This window comes from Microcaecilia unicolor, chromosome 8 (assembly GCF_901765095.1).
Source record: "Microcaecilia unicolor chromosome 8, aMicUni1.1, whole genome shotgun sequence".
Taxonomy (NCBI): domain Eukaryota; kingdom Metazoa; phylum Chordata; class Amphibia; order Gymnophiona; family Siphonopidae; genus Microcaecilia; species Microcaecilia unicolor.
The window spans coordinates 142,736,323-142,753,491 of NC_044038.1; the positions used below are offsets into that span (position 1 = coordinate 142,736,323).

At 44.0% G+C, this 17,169-nt stretch overlaps 1 protein-coding gene across 1 annotated transcript; it reads left to right on the forward strand.

Annotated features, from left to right (window-relative positions):
- The first annotated feature begins 283 nt into the window (after nt 1-283).
- Nucleotides 284-13,375, forward strand: C1QTNF2 (C1q and TNF related 2). Its single transcript, XM_030211978.1, has 3 exons — nt 284-556; nt 1,472-1,726; nt 12,341-13,375. The coding sequence occupies exons 2-3, from the start codon at nt 1,480-1,482 to the stop codon at nt 12,985-12,987; spliced, it is 894 nt and encodes a 297-aa protein (XP_030067838.1). The 5' UTR covers nt 284-556; nt 1,472-1,479; the 3' UTR covers nt 12,988-13,375.
- The last annotated feature ends 3,794 nt before the right edge of the window (nt 13,376-17,169 follow it).

The following is a 17,169-nucleotide window of genomic DNA, read 5'->3' on the forward strand; positions in this document are numbered from 1 at the left end:
ACATTAATGCACTTTGCTAGATGACACTATCCATTTATTGCTGTTGCTTCATCTGTGGTTTATAATCCTTCTACCCTTTTAGCCCTGAGGCAGAAATCATTTTCTGGCAGGCTGTTTGTAAATGCCTCCTCCTTTAGGAGTTAAACTCCCTTCCCAGTGCCAGTAAATATGGAGAGGGGCAGGAAATGAGGTATAAGAAAAGAGCTGTACTCTGCTCAGCTACATGTATAAGAGCTGATTTTCATGTTGTGCCACGTAAAAAAAGGCTGAAGCTTATTACACAATGAGAAAAATATGTTTTGGCAATGATGAGTGGAGAAAACTGCAGCAGAGGGAAAGCTGGGAGCAGTGACTGGAGGAATGCCTTCTTACACTGGGCTTTTGTTTTGTTTTCATTTTTGGAACTTGCGTTCCTAGACAGTGTTACATCAATTAGAAACTTTTTATCTCAGCACAGGCAGATTGTGGATGAATTGTGGACGAACTTGTCTGACCAAGAGACTTTTCATAAAGTGATATACTAACCAGAATCTTGATTCAAAAAAGGTTAGAGACGGTGAGTGTAATTTAAAGCAAAGAGCTTGTCAAATAAAGCCTATGTGATTTAAGACTGAGCTTTTGTAGCAAGCCAAAGGTGTCTTCTGTTTACTTAAACTGAGGACAAACACTCAATAATTCCATGGCAAACATTTCCCAAACAAAACCTTTTCTTTTTCTGTCTCAATTATAGGCTTTCCCTATATGTTGTTTATTAGACAAATTCTGCTGTTCCTTTCTAGTTTTAAAGGGAGTGTCTCTTGTGCCTATGAGGGCTAGGGGCCTTGTGAGTGATGCTAACGTACTGACAGATTAATAAACTTGTCAGAACTTTCTAGAAGTCTAGGTGAACAATATGTTTGTTGTAATCTAGGGGGTCTTTTACTAAAGATAGCTTGAGTTATCTGCAGCAGGGCCCATAGGAATAAAATGGGCCCTGCTGCTGATAACTCAAGTTAATCTTTAGTAAAAGACCCCCCTAGTTTCTCAACATTGTATGTGCAGAAATATACTTCTTTGAACACATATTTGCATGTGTGAATAAGTAACTGGGATTTAAGGTTTGAAAGGCAACTGATATTTGCAATGAAAATACTGTCAAAGCTTTGAGGTGGAGCTATAGTGATGTTCTGTCAATAGTCGGACATCCTGGGATGAAGTGCTCACAGGACTCTGGTGAAGGAGAACAGCAGATCTTGACACAGCAGCTCACTAATGTTTGCAGTTTCTTTCCTAAGATTTGTCCATTCTGAAAAATCAAACCCATCACTGCAAGGACAGGAAAGAGATGTGCATCATTTTTCCAGTACCACCGCCATACAACCATTGTTGCAGTGTTCATATTATTGCTCTTTGAAAATATATGGATTTTGTATTAATGCTCTGTTCATGTTTTGCCAGATATAAAGTGACCTTCTCTCTCTTATTGGGGCAGGCTGCAGCATGATTTCCTTGGTACTTCTGGTTTGGATGATCTCCTGCATGTTTAATCATCTCTGCGGATCTGCTAAAGGAGAGCCCTATTCCCAGGTAGCGAAACCCCAACTCCTATGCAGCGTTCCAGGACCTCAAGGGCCCCCAGGTATTCCAGGAGCTCCTGGGTCTCCAGGAACCATTGGGAGAATGGGATTCCCAGGAAAAGATGGTCAAGATGGACAGGATGGCGAAAAAGGAGAAATGGGAGTGGAAGGTAAGTAGCTCAGCATTTGGAAGGCAACTCATTTTGCGATTAATTCAAACCTGAAAAATAGGGATATTGGGGGAATTCTATAACTGGGCACTTCCAATTACATGCTAGGAGGAAAGCATAGTAGATGCTTATTTTCCTTTATAGAATACCGGCATAACTGGGGATTAAACTAGGTGCTAGGCATAGAGCAGGGACTATCTCTTCATGTTCAAGTGTACAGCGCTACATACGTCTAGTAGCACTATAGAAATGATAAGTAGTAGTAGTAGTAGAGCTGGTGAAAGAGTGAGCATCAAAGTGTGACAGCTTTGCATGTAACTTACAGCATTCTGGAGGAGTAGCCTAGTGGTTAGTACAGCAGTCTCAGAAGGTGGGGACATGGGCTTGATTCCCCCTAGAGCTCCTTGTGACTCTGGGCAAGTTGCTTAATCCTCCATCCCTCCAAAGTGTATTAAGCAGCGGCGTACCAAGGATGGGGCGGTGGGGGTGGTCCGCCCCAGGTGCACGCCGCTGGAGGGGTGCAGAGAGCAGCTATATGCCTGTCGGCTAGGCTGGTTCCCTGCTCCCTCTGTCCTGGAACAGGTTACTTCCTGTTCCGGGACAGAGGGAGCAGGGAGCCAGCGGAGCCAACAGCCGCGCGACTGCTCTCTGCACCCCTCCAGTGTTGTGCATCCGGGGGGTGGGGGTTGATGCACTGGGGGGAGTGTCATTGCGCCAGGTGGGGGTGTTGTGCTGCACACGGGGGGGTGCGCATCGGCGATCCGCCCCGAGTGGCAGCCGACCTGGGATCATCACTGGTATCAAGTCCCATCCCCTTTCCCTTATGGAAATAGGAGCCCCACCCGTGCTGGCCTCTTGTGTCTGCCACCCTTGAAAATGCACACTTTTTAAGTTAAGTTAGTATTTTCAGAACAGCACATAGGCATCATGCTAGTGCTAATGCACATAAGTACACACATACTCATGTAAATGCTATATTCTAAGGGCTCAATATGCAACAATTTAAGCAGGCAGGAGAGGCTCCTGGCCATTTAAATTGCTGTTCTGTGGCTAAGCCCAGTGGCGGCCCTAACACTAGGTCAACTGAGGCGGAGGCCTCAGGCGGCACTCTTTATGCAGCTGCATCTTCCCCACCTTCCTTCCTCAACTTCCCTCCCCTGCCTACCTTCTTTTTTTGTTTTTCAAAACTTAGTGGTGGCAGTGATCTCCATACACTGCCCTGCTACTGGCACCGGCTTCTCCTCTGTACTGCGGCCCATCTCTTTGATGTAACTTCCTGTTTCCTTGGAGGCAGGCCGCAGTACAAAGGAAAAGCCAGTGCCAGCGGCTGGGCAGCATATGGGGATCACTACCACTGCCAACTTTTGCAAAACAAAAAAAAGAAGGTAGGCTGGGAAGGAGAGTTGAGGAAGGAAGGAGAGGAGATACAGTGGGGGAAATAAGTATTTGATCCCTTGCTGATTTTGTAAGTTTGCCCACTGACAAAGACATGAGCAGCCCATAATTGAAGGGTAGGTTATTGGTAACAGTGAGAGATAGCACATCACAAATTAAATCCGGAAAATCACATTGTGGAAAGTATATGAATTTATTTGCATTCTGCAGAGGGAAATAAGTATTTGATCCCTCTGGCAAACAAGACCTAATACTTGGTGGCAAAACCCTTGTTGGCAAGCACAGCGGTCAGAAGTCTTCTGTAGTTGATGATGAGGTTTGCACACATGTCAGGAGGAATTTTGGTCCACTCCTCTTTGCAGATCATCTCTAAATCATTAAGAGTTCTGGGCTGTCGCTTGGCAACTCGCAGCTTCAGCTCCCTCCATAAGTTTTCAATGGGATTAAGGTCTGGTGACTGGCTAGGCCACTCCATGACCCTAATGTGCTTCTTCCTGAGCCACTCCTTTGTTGCCTTGGCTGTATGTTTTGGGTCATTGTCGTGCTGGAAGACCCAGCCACGACCCATTTTTAAGGCCCTGGCGGAGGGAAGGAGGTTGTCACTCAGAATTGTACGGTACATGGCCCCATCCATTCTCCCATTGATGCGGTGAAGTAGTCCTGTGCCCTTAGCAGAGAAACACCCCCAAAACATAACATTTCCACCTCCATGCTTGACAGTGGGGACGGTGTTCTTTGGGTCATAGGCAGCATTTCTCTTCCTCCAAACACGGCGAGTTGAGTTCATGCCAAAGAGCTCAATTTTTGTCTCATCTGACCACAGCACCTTCTCCCAATCACTCTCGGCATCATCCAGGTGTTCACTGGCAAACTTCAGACGGGCCGTCACATGTGCCTTCCGGAGCAGGGGGACCTTGCGGGCACTGCAGGATTGCAATCCGTTATGTCGTAATGTGTTACCAATGGTTTTCGTGGTGACAGTGGTCCCAGCTGCCTTGAGATCATTGACAAGTTCCCCCCTTGTAGTTGTAGGCTGATTTCTAACCTTCCTCATGATCAAGGATACCCCACGAGGTGAGATTTTGCGTGGAGCCCCAGATCTTTGTCGATTGACAGTCATTTTGTACTTCTTCCATTTTCTTACTATGGCACCAACAGTTGTCTCCTTCTCGCCCAGCGTCTTACTGATGGTTTTGTAGCCCATTCCAGCCTTGTGCAGGTGTATGATCTTGTCCCTGACATCCTTAGACAGCTCCTTGCTCTTGGCCATTTTGTAGAGGTTAGAGTCTGACTGATTCACTGAGTCTGTGGACAGGTGTCTTTCATACAGGTGACCATTGCTGACAGCTGTCTGTCATGCAGGTAACGAGTTGATTTGGAGCATCTACCTGGTCTGTAGGGGCCAGATCTCTTACTGGTTGGTGGGGGATCAAATACTTATTTCCCTCTGCAGAATGCAAATAAATTCATATACTTTCCACAATGTGATTTTCCGGATTTAATTTGTGATGTGCTATCTCTCACTGTTACCAATAACCTACCCTTCAATTATGGGCTGCTCATGTCTTTGTCAGTGGGCAAACTTACAAAATCAGCAAGGGATCAAATACTTATTTCCCCCACTGTACCAGACTGCGGGAAGGGAGAGAGTTGGCAGAGAGAGTGTAGAAAGATATTGGACTTGGAGGGGGGGGGCGATGCATGGAGACCAGGGCGCCATCTCATCCCTGCCTTAGGCGGCAGATTGCTATGGGCCACCCCTAGCTAAGTGGCAATATTCAACAGCACTTAACCAGACAGTGCCACTGAAATTGCCTCTTAGGGGGAAATTCTATAAATCGTGTTCAAAAATGGGTGCCAGAAAAGATAGGCGCTAAGTATGATTCTATAAAATGTGCACCCTTTAAAGAATCTCGCTTAGCACCGATTCCCACACCCAAACCTTGAGTGACAGACTTACATGCTGGTGCCCATTGACCCTGTATTATAAGTATGCGAACAACTTTTTGGAACACCCCTGACAGGTCCAGGCCCCTCCCATGGCTATGTCCCTTTTCATATATACACTATCGGAGTTAGGTGCCCTGCCTTATAGAATAACGAGCAGCCAGGTGCGCATGGAAATTCTAATGGGTGCCAATTAACCTCAACAATTGGTGTTAGCACCCAATTATTGATGGTTCAAAACCCATATTTAATTAATTTGCTTGCACATCTTGGAAGCACATGTGAATCTGGGTGCCATATATAGAATCCAGGTGTTAATGACCAACCCCTAACTGGCGAGGTTAGGGGCAGGCCAGGAGCGTAGTTTGGGCAGTGCATGGACCTAGCCAGTTAGCCACTATATTTAGTACACTAACCTGCCAGGAATCCGCATAAAGTTAGGACAGAAAAAAAGGCTGTCCTAACTTTATGAAGCAAAGGTAACTGGTGTGAATATCAGCCAGTGCCTGGTTAGCTTCCGAGTAGCGGTGCCCCTCCCCCCATCCTGCTCTCTCCCCACTCACCCCCTGAAGATATAGCAAGACAAGCCCAGGCCACCCCCCAAGGGGATTCCCCTGTTCAGGCCTACCTTGAAAAATCCCTGGTGGTCTAGTGGTAATGGGAAGGAATGATGCCCACTTGCACCTGCCCACGCCAGCACTTGCTGTTGGAGGATGTGGCAACAGTGATTAGCGTATCTGGGTTTAATAAAGGTTTAGACAAGTTTGTGGAGGAAAAGTTCATAGTCTGCTATTGAGATAGACATGGGGAAGCCACTGCTTATCCCTGGGATCAGTAGCGTGAAATCTTGTTACTCTTTGGGATTCTGGAATCTTGTTACTGTTTGGGATTCCGGAACCTTGTTACTGTTTGGGATTCCGGAACCTTGTTACTCTGGGATTCTGTCAGGTACTTGTGACCTGGATTGGCCACTGTTGGAAATAGGATACTGGGCTAGATGGACCATTGGTCTGACCTAGTATGGCTATTCATATGTTCTTATGTAGTTTTATCAATCTGCTAGACCACAGAAAATGTTCACAATGTCAGTTTGTAATTATTCATGTTCAAAGTCATCCATTGTTATGAAAAAGAGAACTACAGAAAATACTAATGTAGGTAACATTTCTGTGGTGGCTCCATATGTCTCAGGTGCTGATGTATTTCTCTCCTACATCCTGTGTATGAACATAACCAGTGACTGTGTGATCTCAGCAGCAGATTTTACTAGGCCCCAATGTGGTAAAGTTCACCAGTCTTACCATGCGTTTTACTCAAGCTTTAGCATGGATATTTGTGCTAATTAAACTCATATTTTAATACAGATTTAGCACTAAATTGCACTAAAAAAGCTATTTAAGGGGCTCTTTTACTAAGCTGTGTTAGGCACAAACACGCACTTAATGCAGCATAAAATGACTTACAGCTGGATGCACTCAGGCATCCTGTGGTAAGTGCCAAACATGCATGTACTAACCATGCGCTAAAAAATATTTTAAATTTATTTTGAGGGGGCATGTCTGAGGGCAGAGAGCAGGTGTTCCTGTGCTAATCAGATTGCACAGCTACATTGCTGCATGCTGTTTAGAAAAGGAATAACGCATGAGCTCTTACTGACTACAAAATGGGTGGTAGTAGTGCTCGCATGCTAATTTTTGTAATGGCCACACGCTAATGGCAACATTAGCACATAAGCATTAATACAAAAAATAGAAAAAGCCCATTTTAATGGTTGCAGTAAAAATAGCCTTAGGGGGACTTTTACTAAGCCGTGGTAGCGTTTTTAGCTTGTGGTAAAAATCAACTGGTGGCGTCTCAGCGTTTATCGCCAGCTGATTTTTACCATGAGTTAAAAACGATAGCACAGCTTTGTAAAAGACCCCCTTAACATGTGGGATAAACCTGTGCAAAGGCACTTGAGACCACTTTTTACCACAGCTGAGTAAAAGTACATAAGTATTGCCACACTGGGACAGACCAAAGGTCCATCAAGCCCAGCATCCTGTTTCCAACAGTGGCCAATCCAGACCACAAATCCAGGCCATCCCAAAAATGTTCAATACATTTTATGCTGCTTATCCCAGAAATAAGCAGTGGATTTTCCCCCAAGTCAATTTAATAATGGTCTATGGACTTTTCCTTTAGGAAGCCGTCCAGACCTTTAAACCCCGCTAAGCTAACCGCCTTTACCACATTCTCTTGCAACATAATCCAGAGTTTAATTACACGTTGATTGAAGACAAATTTTCTCCGATTCACATTAAATTTACTACTTTGTAGCTTCATCGCATGCCCCCTAGTCCTAGTACTTTTGGAAAGCGTAAACAAATGATTCACGTTTATCTGTTCCACTCCACTCATTATTTTATAGACCTCTATCATATCTCCCCTCAGCCATCTTTTCTCCAAGCTGAAGTGCCTTAGACGCTTCAGCCTTTTCTCATAGGGAAGTCATCCCATCCCCTTTATCCTCATGTCCACCAGCCACGCAGCTATCTACATGCCTAATAATCGAATCACCAACTACTTTCTAGGCAAATGCATAGAAATAACTGCATGTGTGCATCAAAAAGCACTAAAGAAAAGTAATTTTTAACTTCACCTCTTAGCACTTATTTTTAATGCTATTCCTAGAGATAAAGTGAAAATTTTCATTTCTATTTACATCAATGGAAGCAGATAAAATCCAAAAGTAAAAAATCCTTAGATCTCTAATTAGGAATCCTAGGTCCCAGGAAACCAAGTCTGGGACCCTAAGCAAGAGGGACTCTGATTTCGGACTCTCAGGTTCCTGATACAAGACCACACCACCCATTCCTCTCCCACCTAACAATTCCATATTCGCTCTGTAGGCCCCAACAAAGGCCCTCTCCTCATAATTATCTATCCATTTGAACGTCTCCTCATGGACTTCAGCTGAATCTGTGTCATTTTTAAAATAGTGGCTGGCATTACCCTTAGTGGAATATTGTAAAAGTATATATTTTCTAGCAAGTCCATAAAAGATGTTTTACTTTTTTAATCATTTTCATAACCATGCCACTCCACCACATTCACATAGGGGTCCTTTTACAAAAGCGTGCTAGCGTTAGCACACACTAAAAATAAGCAGACATTAAACGCTAGAGACCCCCTTAGGAATATATGAGTGTCTCTAGCATTTAGTGTGCGCTACAAATGCTAGCGCGCCTTTGTAAAAGTCCCCAAAAGTGAAAAAGAATAGGACAAACAAAAATAACATAAAACACAAGTGTATAACAGAATTGAACAAAAATAAATTAAAAACAAAAGCAAAATACAATCAAAGGCATACTTAAAATAACACTAAAGTATTCTTTTCATCCATCATCATTTTTCTTACACTCACCTTTATTATGTCTACATTCTTTATTATGGGGAACTAATGTTCCTTTGTTTTCTGCTGTTCACCTTAAACATACCCCTGCTATTTTCCAACAGTTTTTTAAAACATATTATTTCCTAATACTGTATGCGCCATTGATGGCCCAAGTACGTAGGTGGTGTATAATCCTTCTAAATGAACAGTCCATAAGCCATTATTAAGATGGACTTGGGAAAATCCACTGCATTTTTCTAGGATAAGCAGCATAAAGTCTGTTTTATTGTTCTTGGATCTTGCCAGGTACTTGTGACCTGTGTTTATAGTGGAGTCTGTAATTAGGCTATGACACGGTCCCCAGAGAAGGCCATAATATTCTTCCCTCTGATCCTTCCACTTGCTATAAGAGCAGTGGCATAGGAAGGGGGGGCGGGAGGGGCGGTCCGCCCCGGGTGCACGCGCTGGGGGGGGGGGGGGTGTCGGCCCCGCTGGTTCCCTGCTCCCTCTGCCCCGGAACAGGTTACTTCCTGTTCCGGGGCAGAGAGAGCAGCGAACCAGCGGAGCCGACATAGCTCTGAGCGACGTGCCCTCGGGGCGGATCAGCCCTCCTGCCCGTCCCCCGCAAGTAAGAATGCGCTCCGGGGGGGTGCATGTGCTGCACCCAGGGGGGGGGAGGGGTGCGCAGCGGCGACCCACCCCGGGAGTCAGCCACCCTTGCTACGGCACTGTATAAGAGATATAATAGTTTGGACAGGTGAGGCAGTAGAGTTTCTACATCCTTACGCCCACCCCGAGTCACAGTGTATAAGCCACCCCCAGGATCTGGGGTGACAGAGAAGACAAAGGCCAGGTTTCTTAGAGGAGGAAAGGTCTTTATTACTTACCAATCTTTGGATGATAACAAAGCAATATGGCAATATAGCAGTTAGGCAAAGTAATAATAGATAGAGTAAAATAATTACACAATGAAGCAATTAGACAATAGAGCAATTAGACAATTAGGTAATTACAGATAGCTACAAAGGCTTACGCTCTGTTGATCATCTGACCCCTCCGGGCTAATACAGTATCACAGTGGCTTTATATACAGTGGTGGAAATAAGTATTTGATCCCTTGCTGATTTTGTAAGTTTGCCCACTGACAAAGACATGAGCAGCCCATAATTGAAGGGTAGGTTATTGGTAACAGTGAGAGATAGCACATCACAAATTAAATCCGGAAAATCACATTGTGGAAAGTATATGAATTTATTTGCATTCTGCAGAGGGAAATAAGTATTTAATCCCTCTGGCAAACAAGACCTAATACTTGGTGGCAAAACCCTTGTTGGCAAGCACAGCGGTCAGACGTCTTCTGTAGTTGATGATGAGGTTTGCACACATGTCAGGAGGAATTTTGGTCCACTCCTCTTTGCAGATCATCTCTAAATCATTAAGAGTTCTGGGCTGTCGCTTGGCAACTCGCAGCTTCAGCTCCCTCCATAAGTTTTCAATGGGATTAAGGTCTGGTGACTGGCTAGGCCACTCCATGACCCTAATGTGCTTCTTCCTGAGCCACTCCTTTGTTGCCTTGGCTGTATGTTTTGGGTCATTGTCATGCTGGAAGACCCAGCCACGACCCATTTTTAAGGCCCTGGCGGAGGGAAGGAGATTGTCACTCAGAATTGTACGGTACATGGCCCCATCCATTCTCCCATTGATGCGGTGAAGTAGTCCTGTGCCCTTAGCAGAGAAACACCCCCAAAACATAACATTTCCACCTCCATGCTTGACAGTGGGGACGGTGTTCTTTGGGTCATAGGCAGCATTTCTCTTCCTCCAAACACGGCGAGTTGAGTTCATGCCAAAGAGCTCAATTTTTGTCTCATCTGACCACAGCACCTTCTCCCAATCACTCTCGGCATCATCCAGGTGTTCACTGGCAAACTTCAGACGGGCCGTCACATGTGCCTTCCGGAGCAGGGGGACCTTGCGGGCACTGCAGGATTGCAATCCGTTATGTCGTAATGTGTTACCAATGGTTTTCGTGGTGACAGTGGTCCCAGCTGCCTTGAGATCATTGACAAGTTCCCCCCTTGTAGTTGTAGGCTGATTTCTAACCTTCCTCATGATCAAGGATACCCCACGAGGTGAGATTTTGCATGGAGCCCCAGATCTTTGTCGATTGACAGTCATTTTGTACTTCTTCCATTTTCTTACTATGGCACCAACAGTTGTCTCCTTCTCGCCCAGCGTCTTACTGATGGTTTTGTAGCCCATTCCAGCCTTGTGCAGGTGTATGATCTTGTCCCTGACATCCTTAGACAGCTCCTTGCTCTTGGCCATTTTGTAGAGGTTAGAGTCTGACTGATTCACTGAGTCTGTGGACAGGTGTCTTTCATACAGGTGACCATTGCCGACAGCTGTCTGTCATGCAGGTAACGAGTTGATTTGGAGCATCTACCTGGTCTGTAGGGGCCAGATCTCTTACTGGTTGGTGGGGGATCAAATACTTATTTCCCTCTGCAGAATGCAAATAAATTCATATACTTTCCACAATGTGATTTTCCGGATTTAATTTGTGATGTGCTATCTCTCACTGTTACCAATAACCTACCCTTCAATTATGGGCTGCTCATGTCTTTGTCAGTATGCAAACTTACAAAATCAGCAAGGGATCAAATACTTATTTCCACCACTGTACACTGGACCGAGCAGCAATCCCCCCTCCCAACTTGCAAGTTCTACAAACTCATGTGTTGCATGTAGCTAATTTCTGTGTCACTCTATTGTTTACATAAGATGGCACCTACTATCTCAATGTTTATGAAATTCAGCATAGGAATTTTCTAGTACCCAGGGCTTATCAAAGTGTTATCTAGATCCTCAACACTTCTGTCTTCAAACCTTGTGGAGTAGTCTCAGTGGCACCCACTCTGTCAGGGAGGGTGGAATAATGCTCTTAAGAGTCAGAGTGACCTCGGATACACAGCTTTTCACAGCTCTCAGCAAAATAGCTGCTGTATTACACAGAATGCTGAAGCCAAGGCTTTCAGAAAGATTCAGCCCTCAGCAAAAGTATAGAAAAGTTTGAGCCTTATAGCTATGCAGTTCATAGGTCATAAATGACCTGTCAGTGGTCAGAAAAGAGCAAATCAATTCACCTGGATTGGCCACTGTTGGAAACAGGATATTGGGCTTGATGGACTTTCGGTCTGTCCCAGTATGGCAGCGCTTATGTTCTTAGTCCTAGAGAAAGCTAAAATCTTTGTAAGCTGTGATACTATTATTGGACTGATGGATAAGATGTCCTGACAAGTACATGAGTATTCAAGAACAGATCTGTCCGTTCTGTTTGGAGGTGATCTTTTTTTTCCCCATACTATTTCTATATTTAAACTCTGCCTATATTATTGTGAATATTATAATATTAATGTTAATGTATTAAGATAAATTGTGATGAGGAATATTTGTAAAGAGTACTATTTGGTCCAATACACACTGCCCTGTCTAATAGAACTACTACTACTACTACTTATCATTTCTGTAGCGCTACTAGATGTACGTAGCGCTGTACGCTTGAACATGAAGAGACAGTTCCTGCTCGACAGAGCTTACAATCTAATTAAGACAGACAAACAGGACAAATAAGAGATAAGGGAATTAGAAGCTTAGTATGACATTCTTACTAGTTTGACTTACGATATAAATTGATGTAAATGCGTTTAAAGTCTGTTCAAATAAATTTCACATGAAAGGTCAAAAGGAAAGAAGTATCCTATTCTGATGGAAGCCAAATATCAATAACTAAAATCCCTATGCTGTTTTATCATCAACTATACTCTTCTGCACATCTACTGCGCCGGACACTGTTGCCATTTCAGATCTAACCCTTATGTGATTTTCTGTTTCAGGTGCACCAGGCAGAGTGGGAAATGCTGGTAAACCAGGAGTGAAGGGGAAGAGAGGGGCCATTGGTAGAGCAGGGCCCAGAGGACCAAAGGGTATCCCTGGAGATTCAGGGAAAGAAGGCGTGGGAGGGAAAAAAGGGCCAAAAGGAGAAAAGGGGGACAATGGGATGCCTGGGCTTTGTAAATGTGGCACAAAAAGAAAAAAATCTGCATTCTCTGTGGCAGCCACCAAAAGTTACCCCAAAGAGCGTTTGCCTATTAAGTTTGACAAAGTCCTTATGAATGAAGGACAGCATTACAACTCTACCAGTGGGAAATACGTCTGCAGCATCCCTGGCATTTATTACTTCACTTATGACATTACTTTGGCCAATAAACATTTGGCTATTGGGTTGGTACACAATGGACAATACCGGATAAAAACATTTGATGCTAACACTGGCAACCATGATGTTGCTTCTGGATCTACAATTCTCCCTCTCAAGCGTGGAGATGAGGTATGGCTTCAGATCTTCTACTCCGAGCAGAACGGTCTTTTCTATGACCCTTACTGGACAGACAGTTTATTCACTGGTTTTCTAATTTATCCTGATGATCTAAATAAAGGAGACAAGGAACTTGACATGAAAGAACACATGCCTATAAACTAAAAGAAAAAAAAAGTCATGTAGGAAAATTAATATTTTACAGCAATCCACAGGACTTTACATTACTAGAGTTTTAAGATTGGTCAGATGCTCCTCCCCTTACCACATCTACCCATGAAACTCCAGGTTACAGGCCTAAGTGTGATACAGTCCCTCACAACCATGGCAACATTTCAATAGCTAGATCCTGAAAGAGGGCTCTTTTGGGAATAAAATCTGTTTTCTCTAAGCCTCATTTTCAAAACCTCTATAAAACCCATTCAGTTGCTCTCCTCTTAAATTCTCAGGAACAAAGGATTAATCTTCACATCACTCAAAATCATTAGCAATGGCTCTTTCTTTTTCAGAATAAATAAATAAATAAAAATAAAAGTCACAATACCCTTTATTAAATTTAGATATTAGATATGTATCATATGTCAAAGAATAAAGTGGTTGCTCAAAGCATATTCTAAGCACAATCGCTCAACTGCAAACCACTATGCACAACTTTGTGCAAAAACACACTCAGAACCTTACTGTACCATAAATATTATACTGGGCAGAACCTAATACACCAATATACCACCCATATGGAAAATGCAGACTGTCAACAATATGAAACAAGGGATCATATCATCACAGTTCTCATGTAGAGCCACAAAACACCCTAATTCATGTTTAATGTGGGATAAAATGCCATAAATAAGTAAATAAATATAAACTTTTAATGTTGAGCACCTGATTCTCAAAGTGGACATATTCCAAACACTATAATGAAAATAAAATGATCTTTTCTACCTTTGTTGTCTGGTGACGTTTTCTGATCATGCTGGTCCAGTATCCGATTCTGCTGCTATCTGTCCTCAGTGCAGGTCAGGAAGTCATCCTCCTTAAATATCTCCCTGGCAACCCAGGACACCTCCAGCCAACCCCCCCCCCCCCCCTCCCAGCAGTAAGGTAAACAAACCATAAACCAATTTCTACAACTGATTCACAAGGCTAGAGGGCTTTCACTGCAGCTCCTGCTGTGAGGATGGAGGTAAAACAACAATTTAAACCCCTCAGAGCACAGCAGGGGAGGCTTAACCTCTCCAAGCCTCTTATACCGGGCGCCTATGCAAAGTACAAAGTCAGAGGCCAGCAAGAACACCTCACTTCTCCACCCCACCACCTGCTGTAGTGGAGAAAAGGTTGCAATTTGCTACAGTCCCAAAAGATTTCAGGTTTGTGACCTGGCAGAATCCCAGCACTGGATAGGGGAGAGGCCCACAGGTACCACCAATTAACGGGGCAGCATTAGAAGGCCATTTCAGAACCACAGCAGGTTCTTCTGATCTCTCTTCTACAGATAAGAAAGCAGTGCTGAACTCCCACTCTGCACAATTCTCCCATGCACAGCTGTGATCCAGCTTTAGCTGCCACAACACCTTCTGCATAAATAAGAGGCATAGATATAAGAATCAGCAGTGCCAGAAGTATTTTGGGCCATCCTTATAACTACAAGGTTGACCTTCTTTAGTGTCTGGGAACACTTTCACTTGCATCTTGTCAGTATTTTTACTTTACAAGACAAGTGTGAGATTTCTCTCAACTTTGGCAGATTGGAACTTAACATTATTAATGTACACTAAGCAGCAAGGTGGGGAAACAGGGACATTCCTCAAAGCATACCCATCTATGTACTAATTCATAATTACTGTAATCATGTATCGTACTGTATGCCACAGTGCAACATAAAAATAAACTAACTGCTCTGTTCCAGACTGTAATCACTTGAAATAGATACAGTTTACAAAAGGCTACAGAATATCTGAACTAATGTATACTATTGAGTTTGCATGTATTAGCACAGTTAAGAAATCAGGTCTTACCACTTGCTAATTACCTTTCCTTTTGTCCCTCCAGTCCAGCCCAAACAGGTGAGTTATGCGCTCCCACCAGCAGATGAAGACTAAGAACTTGTGACCTCTAAGTGAGCCTATAACTGTCCTGTGCAATCCCTCAGAAGTCAGTATGACTAGTAAAACAAATTATCAAGCACAGACTAGAGAGCTGCATGGAAATGGGGATTGTGTGAATCTCACGGGGATGAAAGAAGTTGCCAGGGGATTCCCGCGGGGATGGAAGAAGTCACCATGAGATTCCCATGGGAGTGTAGTCAAAATCTCTGTTGCCTCCAGAATGAGGCTTGGAATGTATGGAGAGAGGCAGTTGGAGCACCAGAATGAGGCTTAGAACACTCAATGGTTGAATAGTGAGTACCATCCAAAAATCCAAGGGAGGCTGTTGGGGTTGGGAGGAAACAGAAGGCTGCAAACAAGTAAATAATAGCATTGATTCCTGTGGTGCGGGTGGGGATGGAGGAGCTTAATTGTGGGGATGGGTTGGGATGGAATGAATCTTAGCGGATATGGGTGGGGATGGGTTAGATTCCATTGGGGAAGGGTGGGGATAAGTGAAATTTCTGTCTCTGTGCAACTCTATAGAACAGACCCCTAACCTCCCACTGTGTTGTTCACACAAGTCCTTCACCAGGGCCCTGGCCTCAAGTTCTTTTTTTTTCTAACATTTAACCAAATAAATACAACCAGCCACGCGAGCCAAACTATGTGATCCCTCCCAGCCCTGAATCAAAACCATGATGAAAGGGACATAACAAACACCACAGTAATCGAACAATAACTCCTGAATCGGGCAGGTTCTAGGTCAGTCTGGAGGGACTCAGGGAAAACGAATTAACAAGTAAGACCTAATTTCCCTTTCTATTGCATTCCCCCAGATTGGCCCACACAGATGGGCAAAACAATGGCCATTAGGGGAGGGACCCCTTGAACCCCATCTCCAAAACTCAGGCCCTAAGGCCACATCCTAACGAGCCTGCACATCCATCCAATAGTGACATGAAAAGGTATCCAGAAAAGACCAGACCGCTGCCTTACAAATTTTGAAAGATGGAACCAACAAGCTCTCCACCCAAGAAGGTGGGCGGCGTGACTGCTTCCTTAATTCGTCTAGCAATAGTGGCCTTTGAAGTTGCTTCCCCTATATGCTTTATGATAGAGACCACTGATTAATTTTGTAGCTGCCCTCTGGACCTACTCCATCCTGTTTATATGTTTTTGTAGGTATGGTCTCCAGAATTGCACACAGTATTCTAAATGGGACCTCATCAGAGACTTATACAAGGGCACTATCACCTCTTATTTCCTGCTGGCCATTTCTCTCCCTATGTACCTGAGCATCCTCCTGGTTTTGACCATCACCTTTTCTACCTGTTTGACCAAATTAAGATCATCAGATACAACCCCCCCCCCCCCCCCCCAAAGTCCCACTCTTCTTTCGTATTCAGTACTTCATCTCCTATACTATACCATTCCTTGGATTTTTGCAGCCCAAGTGCATGACCCTGCATTTTTTAGCATTAAACTTGGATCATTCTTCAAGCTTCACTAGATCCTTCCTCATGTTATTCACACCTCCTGGGGTGTTTATTACAGAGTTTGGTATCATCAGCAAAGAGACAAACCTTACCAGACAGTCCTTTTGCAATATCACTCACAAAGATGTTAAAAAGAGCTGGTGCAAGGACCGATCCCTGACGCACACCTCTGATAACTTCTTTTTTCTCGGAGTGAACTCCATTTACCATTACCCTCTATCTCCTTCCACTTAACCAGTTGTTAACCCAGTTAGTTACTTTAGGGCCCATACCTATGGAACTAAGTTTATCAGTCATCTATGTGGAACCATGTCAAAGGCTTTGCTAAAATTCAAGTACACCACATCTAGCACCCCTCCCATATCCAATTGTTTGGTCACCCAGTCAAAGAAATCAACCAGATTTGTCTCACAAGACCTGCCTCTGGTAAAACCATGCTGCCTCAGACGTCAGACCCTGCAGTCCATTCAGTTCTAGAAACCTCACAATCCTCTGCTTTAGAAGCATTTCCATTTGTTTATTTATCACTGAAGTCAGACAAACAGGCCTGTAATTCCCAACCTTTTCCTTACTTACACTTCTGTGCAGAGGAACCACATCCATCCTTCTCCAGTTCTCCGGGTTCACTCCAGGCTCTAAAGAAGCATTGAAAAGGTCAGCCAACGGAGCCGCCAGAACATCTCAGAGCTTCCTGAGTATGTCTAGCCTCAGACTATCATCTGATAAAGGAGATCTTTCCCCAAGAAGCTCCTCCTCCCATTCAA

Bases quoted from the DNA above. Each gene is read 5' to 3' on its own strand.
- C1QTNF2 (XM_030211978.1), top strand. From the start codon at position 1,480: ATGATTTCCTTGGTACTTCTGGTTTGGATGATCTCCTGCATGTTTAAT. The intron at 1,727-12,340 runs GTAAGTAGCTCA...TTTCTGTTTCAG, and splicing joins AGGAGAAATGGGAGTGGAAG to GTGCACCAGGCAGAGTGGGA.